We start from the raw sequence: 21,450 nt of genomic DNA on the forward strand, positions 1-21,450 counted from the left end.
AAAGTCTTTAGTTTTATTATATTCATAAGAGAAAGATACCAGATAAGTCTGTACCGATTTTTCCCCGAAAAACACGACTGGCTGGAGGCGTGACGTGTGGGCAGAGCTAAAGAATCAGGAGCGCCAGTAAGCTTTTGCGTTGAGAGCGTTTGGAAGTTGTGACATTACCGTGAGGAAAAAAATCCATCATCCAAAACAAACCATGGCTAACAGTCAGATTCAGCCATTTATTTATGATCCAGAATCAGATCCAGAGGCTGAAACTGAACGAGAGCAGTGGGGCTCGAACCCGGGTCTCCGGCATGGGAGGCGGACGCACTAACCAGGAGGCAGAGATAGTTTAAGCAGTTTTACTCACCGCCTGCGGTTCCAACACACGATCGTGACCCTTTTTCGTTGGGATTTCATCATCCTTAAGAAATAAACGATACGCAAATCCGTCGTCAAACTGGGCCTTGTTTGTAAAACAAGCATCTTCGAAATGCAGGGAACAAACAAAAACACTTGCACAACTCCGTTGATGCTCTGTAAAAATAAACTCCATCCACTGGTCCCTTAATGCTGTTTCTCTTTTGGTAATCTGTGCAGGGTTGTCTTGCCCTGGCAACCAAAAACACACTTCTTTTGTGACTTTTCGCGACGCTCTCGTTCTGATCAGTGAATGAATGTTTGTGCTCAGCCTCTCAGTGCTCTGCTATACGGGAGTGCGCGCTCTTCCGGCAGACGTGCCCTTAGGACCCATATAAGGAAATTTCGCTCCATCTAACGTCACACAGAACTTGAAAAAAACTTTCCGAAACTTGTGACAAACCGGAAGGAGCATTTTGGGAACAAAAATACTCCTTCAAACGTACAACTTAATTTTTTAAACTTTGTCCATGTTTAGCATGGGAATCCAACTCTTTAACAGTGTAAAAAACTGAATGGATGAAATAGCATATAGCATAATAACCCCCCCCCCCCCCCCCCCCTTTAAGCAATGGACTCGTTTAAAAGTCTTTTTGAGTTCATTTTGGATGAACTCAAAATCTACATCTACAATCTACATCTACATCTGTAAAAGACAGTTTCTGTGCCATTTTTTGACATAAGGATGTTCTGTGGAGAGCAGAGGTTAAAAGGTCCCCTCAAAGGAATTTCAGCCTGGTTCTTGTACTCTAGGTGGGGGAAGTCAATCCAAAGAGCTTGTGATTGTGATTACTATCATGGATTTACATGTAATGGTGATGCTGTGCATCTATTTGACCATCAATCCTTATTACTTGCTCCAAATTTGATTTGTCTATAATTTTTCTTTTTTTTTTTTTTTCTAATGTTGAACGCCGTTCAAACTGCGGAATTCGGCTCCTCTTGTTTCAACCATTCCCCTGATTGAATATTTATAATTTGTCTGGTTCAGGTCTGATACACTTTGGAACCTACATGTGTGGGTTCTGGATGGGTCGTGGAAGGTTTAGGTACTTTGCCACCTCAGGTGGTAGCTACCATCACTCGTGTCCACCAGCAATGCAGCTGCTTTGAAGTGGAAACTGTTTGTCACTTGGTGTTCTTCACATCGTGAGGACCCCTGGAAATGCCCGTTTGGGTCAGTGCTTTCCTTTTTTCAGGAGGGGTTGGAACGAAGGCTGTCTCCTTCCACCCTGAAGGTGGCTGAAGGTGCCATTTCAGCTCACCATAGCCCTGTTAAAGGTAAGTCTCTTGGGAGGCATGATCTGTCACGTGAGGTGTTTCAGGAACGAGAAGAGAGAACCATGTGCAGGTATGTATCTTTATTTATAGGGCATATCCAAAAGAATAAACAGTCCAGGCCGGGTCAAAACCATGAGATCCAAACACAAAAACACACGGGAAAACAGACCCAGGAAAGTACATCCAAACGACATTCAACAAGGACTCCGTAACACAGATTAAGACAGACTGGGTATTTATACACAAAAGGATAATAGGGAAACAGGAGACAGGTGGGGAAACAATCAATTACACAACAAGGAGGAAGGTGACCAAATAAGGGAAAGTGATACCTCTAGTGGACACCCAGTGATACACAGACCAGACGCACTGTGACATGATCAGACCATCAGGTTCCTGAGAGAGGCCATGAGGCTCAATCGGCCTCGCCCTCAGCAAGTTCCCTCTTGGGACCTCGCAGTGGTTCTATCTCCACTGCAGAGGGCTCCCTTCGAACCCTTGCTGTGCTCTCAGTAGAGTTAAAGTTTCTATCATTGAAAACTGCGCTCCTAGTGGCTTTGGCTTCGGTCAAGAGGGTCGGGGACCTGCAGGCATTTTCAGTTGACAAAGCATGCTTGGAATTCGGACAGGCCAACTCTCACGTTATCTTGAGACCCCGGCCAGGGTACATGCCCCAAGTTCCCACCACTCCTTTTAGGGATCAGGTGGTGAACTTGCAAGCGCTTTAAAAAAATCCCCTTGCCATATCGCTGTTCTGCTGAACAGCCGGGTCACTGGGCTCGGCTCCTCAGCGAAGACTTGTTTAAGAGTTGCTGGTGTAGTGGAGGGCAAGACAGTGCTGTGTTCTCATAGAGCCTGTGGTGACCTCAGTATTCCTCTCTCAGAGACTATGCCTGATGCATATGCTGAGAGAAGCAAGCAAAAGTTTAGATCACATTCACTGCTGACCATGCTTTTCCACTTGGCCTTCATCACATCTGCATCTCCATTAGGAGCGGAAGCTGCAGTCCAGTAGATGTGGACCCCATTCGTCAGTCTCTTTCTGACGCAATGTAGAATGTAACCAACTGAAAGGGAACATCTCGGTTAAGTATGTAACCTTCGTTCCCTGAAGGAGGGAATGGAGATGTTACATCCCCTTGCCATATCGCTGTTCCGATGAACAGCCGGGTCACTGGGCTCGGCTCCTCAGCGAAGACTTGTTTAAGAGTTGCTGGTGTAGTGGAGGGCAAGACAGTGCTGTGTTCTCATAGAGCCTGTGGTGACCTCAGTATTCCTCTCTCAGAGACTATGCCTGATGCATATGCTGAGAGAAGCAAGCAAAAGTTTAGATCACATTCACTGCTGACCATGCTTTTCCACTTGGCCTTCATCACATCTGCATCTCCATTAGGAGCGGAAGCTGCAGTCCAGTAGATGTGGACCCCATTCGTCAGTCTCTTTCTGACGCAATGTAGAACTTGACCAACTGAAAGGGAACATCTCGGTTAAGTATGAAACCCTCGTTCACTGAAGGAGAGAATGGATTTTACGTCCCCTTGCCACATTCCTGTTCCGCTGAACAGCCGGGTCACTGGGCTCGGCTCCTCAGCGAAGACTTGTTTGAGAGTTGCTTGCGCTGCTCCTTATATACCTGCTCTGCGCGGCAGAGCTCACGATGCAACTTCTGCAGACCAAGGTACTTTGTGTACCATTAGCTCGTTTTGTAACCACTCGAAGGTGATTGGGCTCTCGGACGAGATCCCATTTGTCAGTCTCTTTTTGACGTAACGTCTCCGTTCCCTCCTTCAGGGAATGAGGATTACATATGTAACCGAGACGATAGATAGATAGATGGATGGACGGATGGATGGATGGATGGAGATGTACCAAACATATACTTAAAATTTACCATCTGACCAATTTAAAACATTTAACAATCTTTCAGTCTGGGTATCACACTAATATGTTTTTAATGTGTGTTAAATCGTGAATACTGTGCTAGATACACAACAACAGCCTCATCTTGTTGATTCTCTGGAGGGATCTGGAAAGAGTAGCAGGTGTAGTGGAGGGCAAGACAGTGCTGTGTTCTCATAGAGCCTGTGGTGACCTCAGTATTCCTCTCTCAGAGACTATGCCTGATGCATATGCTGAGAGAAGCAAGCAAAAGTTTAGATCACATTCACTGCTGACCATGCTTTTCTACTTGGCCTCCATCACATCTGCATCTCCAAAGTCACTAAGCTGTAACTAGACTTAATGGTTATGCCTTCTCATATGGTAATGTTTTTACACGGTATATAACATTATTTCTAATGCTTACAAGCTAGCTGCAGTGCTTTACAACAACCCATACACATCTCATTGTGACTCATTATACAAAAATTATGTTCACTGATTTGGTAGGTAGCAAATTTTTAAAACAAGACTTGCAATGCGCAGTTGACTTTTTCGTAGAGCAGCATCTGTGAGCATCATGTCACCCATCGGTGGCCGAGCCACAGGCAGAACAGGACCCAAAGCAGGTGCTGTGTTGTGTGCATCAGCTCTGAGTCAAACTCGCTTGCTTCGATATCCAATGTTGAACTGCATCATTTTGCCGGGATGATAAATTATCCTCTGGTGTAAAGTGATTGCTAAGTTACAGACTACTGCGTTTCCTAGAAGCAGATGCATTAGTAAAGTCCCGTCTATTCACCTGCACAAACGCACCCAATCCCGGAATATACCATCCTCACTGACTCACACCCACTCAAAGCAGAGCGTGGCACACGACTCCCTCTCGTGACATAATATGACACAAACTGTCAAGGAAACGTTTTCTTCTAAATTTGTGCCCTTACGTCTTGTAAAACATTTTCAAATCCTGCATTAACGGTTCATATAGTATTTTCATACAAGTTATATATTCATTTGAAAATGTTTTTTAACCTGCAATATGCCCTAATTATTAATAAAAGTATATTTACGTAGTAGTTATAAGTATCGAGTGTGCACAATGAACATTATCAATAAGTCAATAATTAGAACCTGCACCACAACTTTACATACTCAAATATTCACTACAGATGTCACTGAATGGCCTTATAGTTGAATATTGCATCACTTATCATAATCTCAATCCTTAAGTAAAATTTCCTATATAGCAAAAGAATAACCTTCTTTGGACAAGCCTGTCAGTCAGATCTCTCTCTCTCTGTGCACTGATTCCAATACGAGAGGCATTTTTGCTAATCAGTTGATTAGATGACAAAACACAAAATAAAAGTATGACTTTGGCTTTTCCGTTCAAATTTACTTAAACAAAAATAATGGCAAAGAAATGGCAAGTAACCCATTCAATTAAATTATACCTTTTGAATTAGAGTAAAACACACTCCGATAATCTTAAAAAAAATTTGTTTAAACATTTTTCACTGTGTATATATACAGACAATAACAAATTCCTTGTGTGTGTGCACTTTTCAGGTTATGGTGGACAATTCTGACCTCACCCCTTCTCAGGTCGGCTGTCTTTTTACCTTCCTTGCAAGACAACTTGCCAAACCTGACAATACCCTCTTTGTTAACCGGAAGCTGTTTGACCAGGTGACATGACTGTCTGCTTCTTTCACAGTTCATTTGTCAGTCCCTACCCTTTTCCATTTGCACTATGCTGTCATTTTTCTAATCTGAGCTATAATGGTTAAAGCAAGAGAATATTTCTAAGGTGTTAGTGCTGGTAAAGACAATTAGCAGCTTCTGTAAAAATAGCTCTCCCGCATTAGAAGCGTTATGCTTGTTTCTGCATGTTTAAATAGTTCAGGATTTTGCACCCTGCATTAGGGCCTGTTCTTAATTAGATTGAATACATTTAATACCAGTCTGGAAGCTTTTCAGCTACTGACAGGGAAGCTGACAATTGTGATTTAAAAATGATTCTGCCTTTCCTATATAAAAAGATGTTTTGTTGAAATTTTTTGGTTACTCATTCTTTTGCAGGTTCTAGAGTTTCTGTGTAGTCCAGATGATGACTCTAGACATACTGAAAGACACCAGGTAGAAAGACATCTTTAATTTTACTCAGGATTTGTGAAAACATTGATTGATCGTGTGAGCTTCATGTGTTATGTTTCAGGTTCTGCTGGAGCTGCTGCAGGTTGGTGGTGTGGTCCAGTTTGATGAGGGGCGTCTCCTTGACCTTGCACAGAAGGCCGAATTGTAAGATATTTTTCAGTCAGAACGCAGAACAGATTTGCTTCATCCACCAAACGTACTGTATATACAGCTGAAGTCCTTTAACTTCATGGTCAAAACAAGATTTATTTGTGGAACATTAAGATGCAGTACAGCATGAACCATTCATAGATCATAGCAAATCATCATTTATAATGGTCCGGCATTTTATTTGAGGAGGCATATATTTAATCATTCTCTGAAAATGTGGTTGATAAATTAGATTTAACTTGTACATAAATGTTAGTTAGATATTTTCTTGTAAAAATCACTTGAACTAAAGTTTGCATAGATGAGCATCATGAAACCTGTCAAAACCACGTCCAGATCATATTTAATCCTAGAATCAAAAGAAAGAAATATGAAATCATATTTCACTTAAATAAAATTCAGTATAAATAATAAATACTATGTAATATGCATTGTTAAAAAATGTAATTAAATAAATGCTGATCTTTTTGATCTATTAATTTTTTGATAATCACAGAATCCTTAAAAACCACAAAAATATGAAGCAGAATTTTACATTGATGATAATAAGAAATGTTTCTAGAGCAGTGAATCAGCATTACAAAAGCATATATTCTTAAAGAAAACTGATTTCAAAATTTAATATTTCTTCATATCTCTCAATATATATATATTATTATTATTATTATTATTATTATTATTATTATTTTTTAATCAAATATTGTAAGTGTAGCTTGGGTGAGCAGAAGAGACATTGTTTCAAAAACATGAAAAATCTTACCAATCCCAAATTTTGAACGGTAGTGTATATGGTTGTATTTGTTGCACTGCCTTTCATTTTTGCTGATTTAAAATAAACTAACTTCATTTTGTAGGATTTTTCCCTTTTTTGTATTTAAGTGTTGAGAACTATACCTTTAAGCACAAAGGGGTGAAAATGTGGTCAAAATTAATTGCGTGGTAAGTACCAAGTAAACACAGTGATCCACTCTAAGCAAGACTTCTAAAAGCTAGAAGGTTAAATCAGTGCTAAATCTAACAACTTCTGTTGAATGCATTATATTGATGTCCTCAAGGAGAAGACATTGAACATCTACTGAAGAGCAAACCTTTTTGTTATTATTATTACTTATTAATCGATATCGTTGTTTTGTTTTCGTTCTTACAGTTATCAGATCTGTGAGTTTATGTATGACAAAAAACACTTATATGACAAAATTGTTGACTGCTACCTGAAAGACCCTTTGAGAAAGGTACTCCATTTCACTCTTTTCTTTACTGTCACTCCTGTTATTCCTGTACTAAATCTTTATCTCGAACTCCAAGAGGAGCTCTTCAACTACATCAATAACATCCTGTCCATGCCAGGTTACAGCTCAGAGGAGAAACAGTTAGTGTGGGTCAGAGCCCTTCAGCACATCAAGGTGAGTCAAACAAGGCTTCAAATGCTTTGTCACCATGAGCACACTTCAGGTAGAGTGAAAGCTCATTTTATTTCTTTTTCTCATCTTGTTCAGTCAATGATCTTTGACTAAATGACTAACTCTGATTGTTAAAATAGAGAGCTCTAAAAATCAGTCAGTGCTACTGCATTATTTGTGACTGGCTTTCATTTTCTTTTCATTTGTTATATAACCGTAAAATGTTCCACCTGCTTTTTTTTTTTTTTGTGCTGTACATTGGATCAAATAAATGCTGGCTTGGTGAGCAGAAAAGACTTCTTTAAAAAAACATTATATTAATATTATATTATAAAAACTTGACTGGGGGTGTATATATATATATATATATATATATATATATATATATATATATATATATATATATATATATATATATATATATAAATAATTTTTTTTGTTATACTGTACCTTCATATATCAGGCTTTACAGAGTTGATGCAGCATACCGAAATTCTGAAATTTACATTGTTTTTATTTTGATTAAGCATTTAATTCAAATTGTTTTGCCAATAATATTATTTGTAATAAAATAGAACTTAGGACTCAACTAACGCTAAGAAAATACTACTCTGGTGGGTTGACTGAGGTTATGAATTCTCATTGGTATGTCATTGTTTCTCTGTTGCAGGATCTGGTCAGCATTAACTCAGCTAAGACAGCAGAACTAGTGTCAGTGCACTTTGCAGATAAGGTGCAGTCTGTCCTCACATCTCTGCAGGTACGCCGCATTGCCGTATCGCACATAGTTTATCTTCCAAAAGGCTAGACTGTTAAGAAAAGCATTTCTAAAGGACCCTCTCAGTGTTTGATTCTCTGTTTGTGTGTGTGTGTTAATATATGTGTTGCATTGTCTGGGCTCCTATTCACTTGTCTTAAGATAGTGTCAGTGAATGTGTGTGAGAAGGAAGAGGCCGCCCCTGAGGCCCACGAGTGTGTGTGTATCAGTAAATGGATTAGGCTCTATCTGCAGTGCTGTGTGTAATTGGGTTTGCGTTATCTCTCACACACTGTCAGAAAGGTGCTAATTGAAAAGCCTGCTTGTGCAAACATATGTGCCGATGAGAAGAAGATATGAGGGAAATGGGGAGAAAATAAACAAGTGTTAAGGGTTTTTTTTTTTCACAGTCAAAGACTAGTGTGAGAATAACATTAATGCTGATTTAATGATGTGTAGTTCATTAAAATCTGGAGCATTTGGTAAATTAACGATGACAAGAACACTAGTGGTCAAACTGAGCAGATTTTTACTAGCACAAGCCTACAGTTATCTCAAATAAAATACAAGTAATGTCAAAAGGAAAATGCCAGGCACAGTATTTGGCTGTACTATTTGAACAGTTGAACAAGAATTGCAATACATTGCAGTTCATTGTGATTTGTGTCACAGTTATAATTTCACATGACTGCAGTCCATTTGAAAGAGAACTATATTTTGTTGTTGAACTCTCTGTGTCAGTAGGATGACTATTCGGCGAACCAGTTTCTGAAGTGCCTCCTGAACCCCAGGTAATAATAGCAGCTCCCTCTGCAACACTTTCTCTCTTCTGCAGTTTTGTTTCATTTTACGTGCCTGCTGTCTGTGTTGTGCTGTTTTTTGTAATGGTGTAATGGTGTGCAGTTAAAGTTTCACACCTCATAGATCTCTCTCCGGGGCAAGCAGAGAAACACTATGACTTTTTACCATTCATTCTCTTTTTGTTTCCTTAACATCCACCGAAACCTATAAAAAGGCAGGTCAACTGTAAAAACTGGCCATAAAAATGATTTACTAAACTACACTACTAATTTTTTTTATAATTCTTTGAAATATGAAATATTGAAATAAATGTTTTCTATATATCAAGACTGCATTTATTTGATTAAAAATACAGTTAAAAAGTTTAAACAGTTTTAGGATTCTTTGATGAATAGAAAGAAACAAAGGCATCTATTTGAACTTGTTGCATAAAAGTATTACTATCTTTTTATATATTTTCTTTTTTTTTAATCTTACCCGACTGGATAGTTTTTGAAAATTCTACTTTGCATCACAGTAATAAATTTACTTTTGCAATATATTCAAACAGAAAACTTTTAAATTATTTTAAATTGTAATATTTCACAATATTATTTTCTTTACTATATTATAATTCAAATAAATTCAGCCTTGGTAAGCAGAAGAGACTTCTATCAAAAACATAAAAAAACATCCCTAGGTTACGTATGTAACCCTAGTTCCTCGAGGGAACGAGATGCTGCGTCGAGCGCTTTTGGGGAATGCCTTTGGCAAGAACAACTCTGAATATCGTGTGCAATCAGTTCAATGGAAGAGCGTGACGTCACGGACGGGGTGACGTAGCGATCAGGAAGCTATAAAGGCACGTGCCACGCAGCTTCAGCTTCGAGTAGGGAAGCAAGCGCAGGCAGGGGTGCCGGGAGTATGGCTCGGCAACGCAGCGTCTCGTTCCCTCGAGGAACTAGGGTTACATACGCAACCTAGGGACGTTCCTCTTCGGGAACTCGAGCTGTGTCGAGCGCTTTTGGGGAACGATGTGCCAACGCTGCCAGACTACCAAACCCCTGCCTAGTGTGTATCCGAAGAGCACAGCTTAGGACGAGAGGACAGAAGAGCCAGGAGCGCCTCGCATATCGAGATTGTAAAATCTGGCGAATGTAGAGGGCTTGTTAACAGGGTCAAGGTGGCGATCTCTGCACCATGAAGTGAAGAGTATCCACTTCAGGGCATACAGTTTCCTCGTGGAGGGAGCTCTGGATTGGAGTAGGGTCTCAACAACCTCGGTTGAGAGACCAGTTGCTAACAGATGTGCCCCCTCAGGGGCCACACCCACAGCTTCCACAACTCCGGGCGAGGGTGAATTATTTTGCCCTGCGCCTGAGAGAGTAGATCTGTCCTGATCGGAATCTGCCATGGAGAGCCGTCGAGGAGAGAAATCAGATCTGCAAACCATACTCGGCTCGGCCAGAACAGGGCTACAAACAACAGACGGACCCCGTCGCGCCGTACACTCGCCAGAACTCCCGGGAGCAGAGCGATGGGGGGAAAGGCATACAGAAGAAGCCTCGGCCAAGGGGGACATTACGATGTCTCTCGAGTCGCGAAGAGGTCCACCTGAGCCTCGGTCCCTGTCTCGACAGCATGTCTGCTCCCACATTCAATCTCCCAGGAATATACACTGCTCTTAGCGAGAGGAGTTTGCCCTGGGACCACAGGAGGATCTGGTACACTAGCTTGTACAAGGGGCGTGAACGCAGACCCCCCTGGTGATTGATATAAGAGACTACCGCTGTGTTGTCGGTGCGCACTAACACATGACAGCCTCTCAGGTCTGAGAGGAAATATTTTAAAGCTCAATATACTGCTAGCATTTCTAGACAATTGTTGTGCCATGTCAGATGGCGACCGCTCCACAGACCACAGGCAGGGTGGCCACTCATAACCGCACCCCAACCGGTGAGGGACGCATCTGTCGCTAGCAATACTTGGCGACCAAGAGCTCCCAACACCAGGCCCTGATTCAAGAACCAAGGTTTCTTCCATATGTCTAAGGCACGAAGGCATCGCCGCGTGACCTGAATAGTTCAGAAAGGATTTCCCCTCGGGGAAAACCCCTTGGTCTTGAGCCACCACTGAAGGGGCCTCATGTGCAGGAGACCAAAAGGTATCACATTGGACGCAGCTGCCATGAGCCCTAACAGTCTCTGAAACTGCTTCACAGTGAGTGACTGGCCTTCTCTGACTCTCTTGACTGATGTGAGGATCAACTCGATCCGAGCAGGAGACATACGTGCCTGCATTGTGGTCGAATCCCATACTACGCCTAGATAGGTGGTTCTCTGAACTGGAGAAAGTACACTCTTCTTGGCATTCAGTCTCAAACCCAGCTCCCCCACATGGGCGAGAACGACACCTCGATGTCGAACCGCCATCTGCTCTGATTGAGCTAGAATCAACCAATCGTCTATATAATTTAGAATGCGGATGCCATGCATACGGAGGGATACCAGAGCCGCATCTACACATTTCGTGAACGTGCGGGGTGAGAGTGCAAGGCCGAAGGGAAGTACTCGATATTGATAAGCTTTGTCCCCAAAAGCGAACCTCAGAAACTCTAGAGGAGGGACCACCTCAATGGCCTCCTTCCTTAATAGGGTATTCACTTCTTGTTCCATAACCAGAGCCTGCTGGGGGCCGACGACTGTCGGTGTATCCCCATTGAATCTCGGCGGTGGACGGCCGAATTGCATAGCATAGCCTCTTTCTACTGTGTGCAGGACCCATTGAGATACATTTGGCAGTAGTTTCCACGCTGCTCGATAATGTACTAATGGAATCAGTCTCTCGAGACTGATCTCTGGTGTAAGAGGCCCCCGAAGGGGAGGCGAGCTTCCCAGCTCCGCTACGCTCACGGGTAGAAATAACTGGGAGGGACGCTTGCAGGAGACCGCTGCACCCTGAAACACTGGCAGGGTCGGCAGACCGGCCTCCAGAGGGCACCGGGGAGAGGCGGGCACCGTATAATGAGGTGGACACCGCTCTGACCCCGTAGGGGCTACCCTCGAGGTCACTGGAGTACTGGCGTCAGGACCTCTTCGTCGAGGACTTCCTAGCTTCGATAACAGTACGAAGATCAGATTTAATTCTAGGAGCCCCTGACTCAGAGCGGGAGCACGAGTGGCAACGCTCTGCTTTTGAGCTTCGCGGTATGAGGAGCCTGCTAGTGGTGTGAGTATCTCCCATCCAGATAACCCACAAGAGCGATGAGGGAGGAAACTCTGGAATGCTGCCGCCTGCTTACGGGCCTCCTGGAACCTGTCGACAACAGTGTTGACTGTGTCGCCAAACAGGCACGAGGCTTGGAGTGGGGCGTCCAGGAGGCAGAACCTGTCACGGTCTTTAATTTGGGACACGTTCAGCCATAAATGCCTCTCCGCGGCCACCAAGGCTGCCATAGACCGCCCAATCGCGCGAGCGGTCTCTTTGGTGGCGTGGAAGGAGAGATCAGCGGTCCGTCTAAGCTCTGCAATATCATCGGACTTGATCCCCTCTCCCTCGTCTACATCTCTCAGCAGGTCAGCCTGATATGCTTGGAGGACGGCCATAGTGTGAAGGCACGCCCCCGCCTGACCTGCTGCCACATAGCCCTTGCCCACTAACGCTGATGTTGTTCTGAGTGGTGGGCAAGGCCGGAGCCTTCAGAGACGATGCCGAACCGGGTGACAGATAGCCCACAAGCGTCTGTTCGACCCGTGGCATCGCTCTGTACCCACGCTCATCGAGCCCTGTCACATTCCCACAATACTGTGAATCAGGGCCGAAGAGACAGGTAGAATATGGGTGTTTCCACGACCTCGCTATTTCATCGTGGAGGTCGGGAAAAAAGGGAAGGCTCCGGGCTGGAGGTGGTTGTCTGGGCCTGAGATACTGCTCATCAAGTTTACTTCTCTGCGGTTCATGTTTTTTTCTCTGGGGGCCAGTCTATCTTTAACTTCTCGACAGCGTGAGTAACCACCTCCAGCAGCTCCTCATACTGGGGCGAAAGGGGTGGCGAATCCCTACCCACTGTCTCCACATCCACCTCATCAGACGAAGAGAGGTGGAGTGTCGACCCCTTGCCCTGGGGGGAAGAAACCGCCGAGCGTGCTTCCGATCCCAGGGTTTGGGCGCCGGATCTAGCAGATGAGGAAGGAGATAAGGACTGGCCAGTCTCCATTCGCTCTGCCAGATCCACCTGCGAACCCCACGAGTGCAGCAGCCACTCTGCCTCAGCAGAAGCGGGGCCAGAGCCGCGGGGAATGCTGGAGAAGTATGGAATAAAATCACTTTCAAAAATAATCGTACGTAATTCAAAACATTTGTGTGTAATTTTAATATACTCGTGCGTAATTTAAAACTATTGTACGTAATTCTGTTTTTTGTCAGAGTTGGATTCCAAAATCTACGGCCACGACGGTTTACAGATACGCGATTTTGTGTGTTTTTTAGAGTACAACTCTAAAATGCACGACTGTGACAGTTTACAGACACGGCGCTTGTTTTCACAATAGCTCTGTTATACACACGACATGCGAATTACGACCACGAAATGCGGTGTGTGAAACGGCTGTCAAAAATACGTCATCAAGGTCACAGGCATTACTATCCGAGGGAAGATGAATCGATTCAACGAAGAGTCATACTCTTAATCGCTATTGGCCTATAGATTCATAGAAAGCGATAAATTAAACACATAATCCTAAAAAAAAAAAAAAAAATTATTTATCCAATGTAAAAACAGCGTTAATGATGTAAATAATATTGTTTTAAATTAAACTAAACTTCGAAAGTACCTTCAAAACGGCTTACTGACGTAATCACCACCGCACGTTTAGGTCTTAGTTTATCAATAATCAAAAACAGATTACAATTATTTTTGATAATACAAATGTCTCTTAACACGGTTAGTTGCACTTGATGTTCTTAAGATAAAGTAATTTAAAGTCAGCTGTATTTGTTAACATTAGTGAACTAAGAAGAACAAACAACGTACAGCTGTATTTTTATAAATTAACAAAGTTTAATAAATACTGTATCAAATGCATTGCTCATAGTTAATGTTAGTTAATACATCAGTCAACAAATTAAAGTTACACTAGAAAACTAGGTTTTGCCTGATAGAGAAAAATTAGTAAAAAAAAAAAAACTAATAAATTAAAAAATTAGTCAGCAGAGTTTAGTAACCTTGTTTTAAGTGACATTAACCAATTAATCAAACAGACACAGGTTTATCCACTAAAACATTTATTTAGCTTTCAGTTTCATTCACCAATTCAAGTAAAAAGATAGATAGATAGATAGATAGATAGATAGATAGATAGATAGATAGATAGACCACTCATTCATTCATTCATTCTGTAGTAGCAGTCCATAGAACAGAATCCAGCAAACTCTTTGTCTGAATAGAAAGCTGTGAAGATCCCTTCTTTCCAAGACCACAGTATCTACAGCATCACACATCTGCTGAGCTCCAGCTCCACTCTGTGTCTTCCTCACATCTGGACTGACAGACTTCCAGTCAACCATACCTACACGAGAGAAAAACAAATGTTGAGAGATTCAAACAAGAAGTAACCAATAAGTAGAATAAAATATCCAATAAAAAAAGAAGCGCAAGTGTCTGAGAGTGCAAGTCTGCAGCCAGACCCTTCTCCATTATATTATAATACAACTGTACTACTGACTATTCACTGAGTAACAAAAGTACTACATATGCTTCCTGTGCATGGTTTCTAACAGAATGGAATCAGAAAAAAGTTGACTGGCACTCATCTATACCACAGGTTATACTAATATTTACATTTACATTTATTCATTTAGCAGACGCTTTTATTCAAATCGACTTACAGATGAGGACAGAGTTGAAGCCATCAAAAAAAAACAAAAAGAGCAATGATATATAAGAGCTTTAACAAGTCTCAGTTAGCTTAACACATTACACGTAGCAAGGGCTTTTAAATAATATAATAAATAAAAAGAAAACAGATAGAATAGAAAAAAGAATAGAGTAAGCTATTTGGTTCATGTGCATGTACAACTCCAAAGTGTTGGGTTAACTTCAAAAGAGTGAATGTCCTTCGAGTGCACTTTGTGCAATGGTACAGTCAAGGCATGAGGATCTAATAAAAGAGGCTAATCATTCAGAGTAAAGTTACTGGCAGTGCTTGTCTCCATCTTCTAATGTTGACAATGTCCCTCTGAAGGAAAGTCAGTGTCTTTCTCATGTGTGGTGGATATGCAATGTTGAAAGCAGAATACATCCAGAAGGCTGTTATGAAGGCTTCATCAAGGCTGGTGCACTGACACACATCTGTTCCATCTTCTGTCACCACACTGAGCCCTCGAACTATGATTGACATTTTACAGTCAGTATCCATCAGGTGTACGGTAGGAAAGGTGTAGCCGGGTCCCCCTTTCATAAAATAAATAAATAAAAAGAATAACAACAACAACAACAACAACAATAATAATAATAACAACAAGAAGAAAAAAAAAGAAAACACTTTTCAGATTCATCAGATTCTGTTGCATTCTCTTTGGCTCAGACAGTGTAGCTACATACACTGCAGAAACAATCAGAAGCTAATGTATAAGGTTCACAATATACCATGCATTTCATGTTCTTGTATACACGGATAAATCTTACATTGTTTTCTAAAACTATTGCTTTAAATGTTTAACAGATGGGCTAAAAAGGTACAGAAGAATAAAATATTACCTGAAAATATGTGAAACATGATATTTTACAGTTGATGAGTTTTTTTTTTCTTTAATATACTCACTCCAGCAGGTGTCCTGAAGTATGTGTATTTTTTGAGTACATCCTCCTCCAGAGATTCCTTCAATGCTTTCTCAGCGTCTCCAGGAGAATGGTCCTGTCGTGTGGTCTTTGACAGCCATGTGTCTGGATGTGTTTCACTTTATAACACATTCACATGAGCCTCAACAGATATTGAATCCTCCCCAACACAAGTTTCCTTCATCAGAACAACAGAAACAGATCATGCTTAGACCGTGACATATATGAAAAACAACTAAATACTTACTGAACAAGGTGCTTTAGATATAAAAAATAATAAAAACATTGAACTGCATAAACATTAAGATGATGGTCAGGCAGTGAAGAAGTGGAGTACATACAAAAAGGATTTAAATATCTGTAGTACATTATCTTCCTTACATTAACCTGCACTAAGTGAAAATGTAAAATTGATTAACAGTGCAAAAATAAATTATGCATATGTCAGTGTGCTTACATATTCTACAATAACCTGCAAGTGGAGCTCGTTCTGCTTTACATTTCAGGTGTAGGGATGTGTCAGATGTGCTTAAAACACAAACTTGACTGATTGTCATTTTCCAGCAAATAAAGATTACAACATCTTGTTACTACAATATTGTGTGTGATTATGTTGATAGAGATAAATCAATGGTTTAAAAACAATTTAACTTACACAGTCATTTCTTTCTGTATTTATGTGCTAATTTGCATAAATACCACAACAGATCTAAACATTGGGTATAGCCAGGTGAAAATGTCTTGTTCGATCTTGTTGATAACAGTAAAATACTTAATATTAAGGTCTGAATGGAACCAGTTTAGGCTACCCATGAGCATTAATAAAGAGAGGCAGGAAGAAGTACTTTAGAAACCAGCCTTTATTAGTTTGGTCCGTGGGACTGTTTCATGAAATTTACTTTTTATTTTGCCTACTTTTTGTCTTCTGCATTCTCCTTACTATTGTCTCATGTTCTTGCCTCAGACTCGTCCCCCAGAAACAGCCCCAAATATAATCTTTTAAAAATTAATAAAGGAACCAGCCAAGTAGGAACCAAAGTACTTCTTCCTGACTCTCTGTATTGATGCTCATGGGTAGCCTAAATGGGTTCCACTCAGATCTTAATATTAAGCATTTTACTGTTATTTGTCAACAAAATTTAACAAGACATTTTCACCTGGCTAGACCCAATGTTTAATCTGTTGTGGTATTTATGCAAATTAGCACATATTTAATTAGACTATGCACCATTTGTCCATGTTAACAAACGATTACTATCTCTGTAATATTGATACTCTCTGTTATTAGTTATAACTAACGTTAACCCTTAAACACAGGGGTCGTCAAGTTCGGTCCTGGAGGGCCCGTGTCCTTCAGAGATTAGCTCCGACCTCATGACAGCCTGGAACAAGTTTGATGACCCCAGTTTAAACATGTCAGATTAAAAAAAAATAATTATTATTATTAACTTACCTGAGACGAGGTGTGAGCGCTTGGCTGTTGATCCGCCAGTTCGGCGCCAGTGGTTTAAAACTTTGGTAAGGCGCATGCGCACTTCGTTGAATCGATTCATCTTCCCTCGGATAGTAATGCCTGTGACCTTAATGACGTATTTTTGACAGCCGTTTCGCACACTGCATTTCGTTGTCGTAATTCGCATGTCGTGTGTGTAACAGAGCTATTGTGAAAAAAAGCGCCGTGTCTGTAAACTGTCACAGTCGTACATTTTAGAGTTGTACTCTAAAAAACACACAAAATCGCGTATCTGTAAACTGTCGTGGCCGTAGATTTTGGAATCCAACTCTGACAAAAAACAGAATTACGTACAATAGTTTTAAATTACGCACGAGTATATTAAAATTACACACAAATGTTTTGAATTACGTGCGATTATTTTTGAAAGTGATTTTATTCCATAGAGAAGGCTCCCTCCTCGAAGAGAGCCCTCCGGGATCGAAGCGTCCGCATTGGCAATCCCTCGAGAGCCAACTCAGCGTGCTTCGACCCCAGGCAAACCACGCATAAATCATGTGTGTCTCCAGCCGTGATGTACGCTGGCATGGAGGAACACACAGTTTATAGCGCGATTTGGTTTCGACCTTCAAATGTCTGGTCTTCGCTTTAGACTTAGGCATTTTAGTCTACTGATACTGGACAGACAACAGTAAATAAGACTTACAAGACAGACTTATGAACATGCACACACAGAGCGCTTGCTGAAAGACGCGAAGCTGAAGCCAGCTGCGTGGCACGTGCCTTTATAGCTTCCTGGTCGCTACGTCACCCCGTCCGTGACGTCACGCTCTTCCATTGGACTGATTGCACACGATATTCAGAGTTGTTCTTGCCAAAGGCGTTCCCCAAAAGCGCTCGACGCAGCTCGAGTTCCCGAAGAGGAACATATTTATTATAAACTTTTGAATGGTATTGTATTTATTTTTGTATTAGTATTAATAATTGGTGTAAAAGTCGAAATGCCTGAAGTAATGGGGTTTTAAACGTCTCTTATTACCCATTTGAGAAGTCCCATGTGAAGGGGGTGGAGTCTGGCCTATATAAGTGCAGGCCAGATTAAAACTCATCACTTGTTTACCAAGTCGGAGCGAGAGAGCAACTGTGGTGCCTCAAGCGATCTTTTTTCTAACTCCTGTATATTGTGGATACTTGTATATTGACTTTTTACATTTGGATTATTCCCTCTTTATTTTTCTGTTTGTTGTTTCTTTGGTACTTTGTGCACCTATATATATATTTTTCACCATTGGACTGTGTTTATTTTTTGGCACTGTAAATAAATTTCACTTGCACATAAGTGCTATTGCGGGCTGAGCCATCATTTAACATCTTTTACAACGTCCCCTAGTGAGTGGTGGTTCTCGCTTTATCACAGTCCCTACATCAGTTAATAAGACACAAATGAAAACTTGACTGTGAGGGATCTAGCAGTAGAGACCATTCAGTATATATTATTGTTGTGCATCTGGGTGTAATTGTTTCAGTCTGAATTTTATCAAACTTTGTATATAAATGATCTTATTGAAAATACCAGGGCTGACATGCCTTGCAGTAAAGAGGTTGTTGTGAATTTGATTCAAGGCTTTGATTCAGCCTAGTAGTCCTGCTCCATGTGAATTTGTGGACTTCATGTGAATTGCTAAAGATTTATGCTTCTTCAATCCAGTGGAATAACAAAGAGCAAAGGACTGGTGTTTTTCCAGTGTTTTAGTCAGACACGACACCAAGTTTCTACAATTTAACAAACTTTGGCTATTTAAAATCTCATCCAACAGAGTCTGCATCTTATTTGTTTCAAAATATGTAATCTATACATTACATCTTTCTTCTGCTGCCCTTGCCAAACAGGACTCAAGGATTTAGATCAGTATCTGTAGTGAGTTTTGCACATGCTGCTGTTGACAGCTGGTGGTTATAAAACAGAGAGGACAGTCTGTCAGTACAGTGGTCTTTACACAGCTTGACTGAGGATAACAGAGAGATCAGACCTTCTTGCAATGTATGCATTGAACTTTGGATGACTGGTGGAGAAAACAGATTAATTAGTTTTAATCTTAAGAAAATGTTTCAGTTATCAGACTTTTCTGGTGGACATCTGTAGAACATCTGTAGAAAATTCCCGTAACCTCTAAAGACCATGCTATTAGGAATGCATGATACATTGCTACTACATTGCATCGTCATTTACTTGTTCATCGTTTTGTAAATGTGTACATGTACACTGTAAAAATGTATTTAATTAATAAGGAAGTTTAATTTAGTTTTCATTGTTTTTTTATTCACTTTTGATTTTAATACAATATCAATTAATCATTGTACTTAATGATTTGTTAATAGTGAGAATTTAACCTTTAATGTGACCCAGTTTAAATTAGGGAACACTATTCAGTATTAACTAGTTGCTTATTAACATTCATATTACTAGCATATTGGCTGTATATTAATACTTGTAAAAGCACATATTAATGCTTTATTTCACAACCATATTCTAGGTCTCTTAACCTAAACACAAAACTACTATAACAACTACCTTTCCATCAAAAATCTGCAAATTGGGAGTTTATTGAGGTAAAACTGTCATTTTCAGTAATAAATAAATACAAATCTCTGCTTGACTTGTTGAAATCATTTAGTCCACTTAAACCCCTTTCTTAAATCAATTGAAAGCAAGCGTTTATGTCTGCCTCCTTTTCTGAGTGCAATGCCCACATCTCAATCGATGGGGGAAAAAGGTTTCCTCCCGACATTTTTATTTTCATTGTACTTTATATGTTTCACAATATAGAAGTAAAGATTTGTCATTCCTTCTGTTTCACTGCAACTTTAACTTAAGCCAGTAAGAAACTGGCTAAAACCCACCCCACCTTTGCAAGTGCATAGCAACACCCCTTTCATTTATTTTGTTTATTACTGAAAATGTTCCAAAATCTATATTTGGATTTTTGCACATTCACCTCGGCCCAGTTCACAGTTGTTTTAGTTTCAGACACAGTCACACATCAGTGCTTGCTCATTTCAGTGTCATGGCAGACCCTTAGAGCTAAAACGCTGCTTTTGCTGTAGCTGACCTGTGGTGCCCATTCACATGGTACCTCAGGGCCAAAACTCATCTATGGAAGAACATCTGACTATACTCTGTCTTCCCCGTGTGACTGCTGTCTCCTCTCAGGCCAAGCCTCAAAGCGTGTTTCACCTCACGATCTTCCTGTCCTTAGTAACCTCCCATCTCAATTTGTCACTGAGCCTCATCTTGGACTACATAGTTCAGTTCATTTAAGGTAGTTTGTATAAATAAAAACCTCCTTGTAGTGATGAAGCAAGACACAGCAGTCAAATCAAGTCAAGTCACCTTTATTTATATAGCGCTTTAAACAAAATACACTGCGTCAAAGCAACTGAACAAAATTCATTAGGAAAACAGTGTCAATAATGCAAAATGATAGTTAAAGGCAGTTCATCATTTAATTCAGTGATGTCATCTCTGTTCAGTTTAAATAGTGTCTGTGCATTTATTTGCAATCAAGTCAACGATATCGCTGTAGATGAAGTGACCCAACTAAGTAAGCCAGAGGCGTCAGCTGCAAGGAACCGAAACTCCATCGGTGACAGAATGGAGAAAAAAACCTTGGGAGAAACCAGGCTCAGTTGGGGGGCCAGTTCTCCTCTGACCAGACGAAACCAGTAGTTCAATTCCAGGCTGCAGCAAAGTCAGAATGTGCAGAATAATCATCTGTTTCCTGTGGTCTTGTCCTGGTGGTCCTCTGAGACAAGGTCTTTACAGGGGATCTGTATCTGGGGCTCTAGTTGTCCTGGTCTCCGCTGTCTTTCAGGGATGTAGAGGTCCTTTCTAAGTGCTGTTCCACCATCTGGTCTTGATGCGAACTGGATCCGGGTGACTGCAGTGACCCTCTGATCTGGATACAGACTGGATCTGGTGGCCACGGTGACCTCGGAACAAGAGAGAAACAGACAAATATTAGCGTAGATGCCATTCTTCTAATAATGTAGAAGGTACATGTTATGTGAAGTGTTTCCGGTTCCAGTTTGCCTAATTAATGCAGCCGGATTTGGATATTAAAAGCATATAAGTTTGTTATGTGGAAGCTAGGTTAAAGAGATGGGTCTTTAATCTAGATGTAAACTGCAAGAGTGTGTCTGCCTCCCGAACAATGTTAGGTAGGTTATTCCAGGTAGGTTATTAGGCGCTAAATAGGAAAAGGATCTGCCGCCCGCAGCTGATTTTGATATTCTAGGTATTATCAAGTTGCCTGAGTTTTGAGACCGTAGCCGACTTAGAGGATTA

General features: G+C 41.0%; 1 protein-coding gene and 1 long non-coding RNA gene across 3 annotated transcripts in view; one reads left to right on the plus strand and one right to left on the minus strand.

Moving 5' to 3' along the window:
- LOC113043968 (vacuolar protein sorting-associated protein 8 homolog) overlaps nucleotides 1-21,450 on the plus strand; it is a 159,301-nt gene that overhangs the window by 73,885 nt on the left and 63,966 nt on the right. Inside the window, 7 exon segments of the mRNA XM_074559808.1 lie at nucleotides 5,140-5,259; nucleotides 5,653-5,709; nucleotides 5,789-5,871; nucleotides 7,025-7,109; nucleotides 7,185-7,280; nucleotides 7,948-8,037; nucleotides 8,779-8,825. Of these exon segments, the coding sequence (XP_074415909.1) occupies nucleotides 5,140-5,259; nucleotides 5,653-5,709; nucleotides 5,789-5,871; nucleotides 7,025-7,109; nucleotides 7,185-7,280; nucleotides 7,948-8,037; nucleotides 8,779-8,825 (578 nt within the window).
- On the minus strand, nucleotides 14,017-17,547 carry LOC113044389 (uncharacterized). Of its 2 annotated transcripts, XR_003275876.1 has the most exons (4): nucleotides 17,106-17,547; nucleotides 15,636-15,830; nucleotides 15,009-15,265; nucleotides 14,025-14,381 (listed from the first exon to the last, which is right to left on the minus strand). It is a non-coding gene; the product is annotated as an uncharacterized LOC113044389 (long non-coding RNA). The 2 variants fall into 2 exon arrangements; XR_003275875.1 differs by having other exon boundaries at nucleotides 14,017-15,265; nucleotides 17,106-17,544.

The sequence above is a fragment of the Carassius auratus genome, chromosome 26 (assembly GCF_003368295.1).
Source record: "Carassius auratus strain Wakin chromosome 26, ASM336829v1, whole genome shotgun sequence".
Taxonomy (NCBI): Eukaryota; Metazoa; Chordata; class Actinopteri; order Cypriniformes; family Cyprinidae; genus Carassius; species Carassius auratus.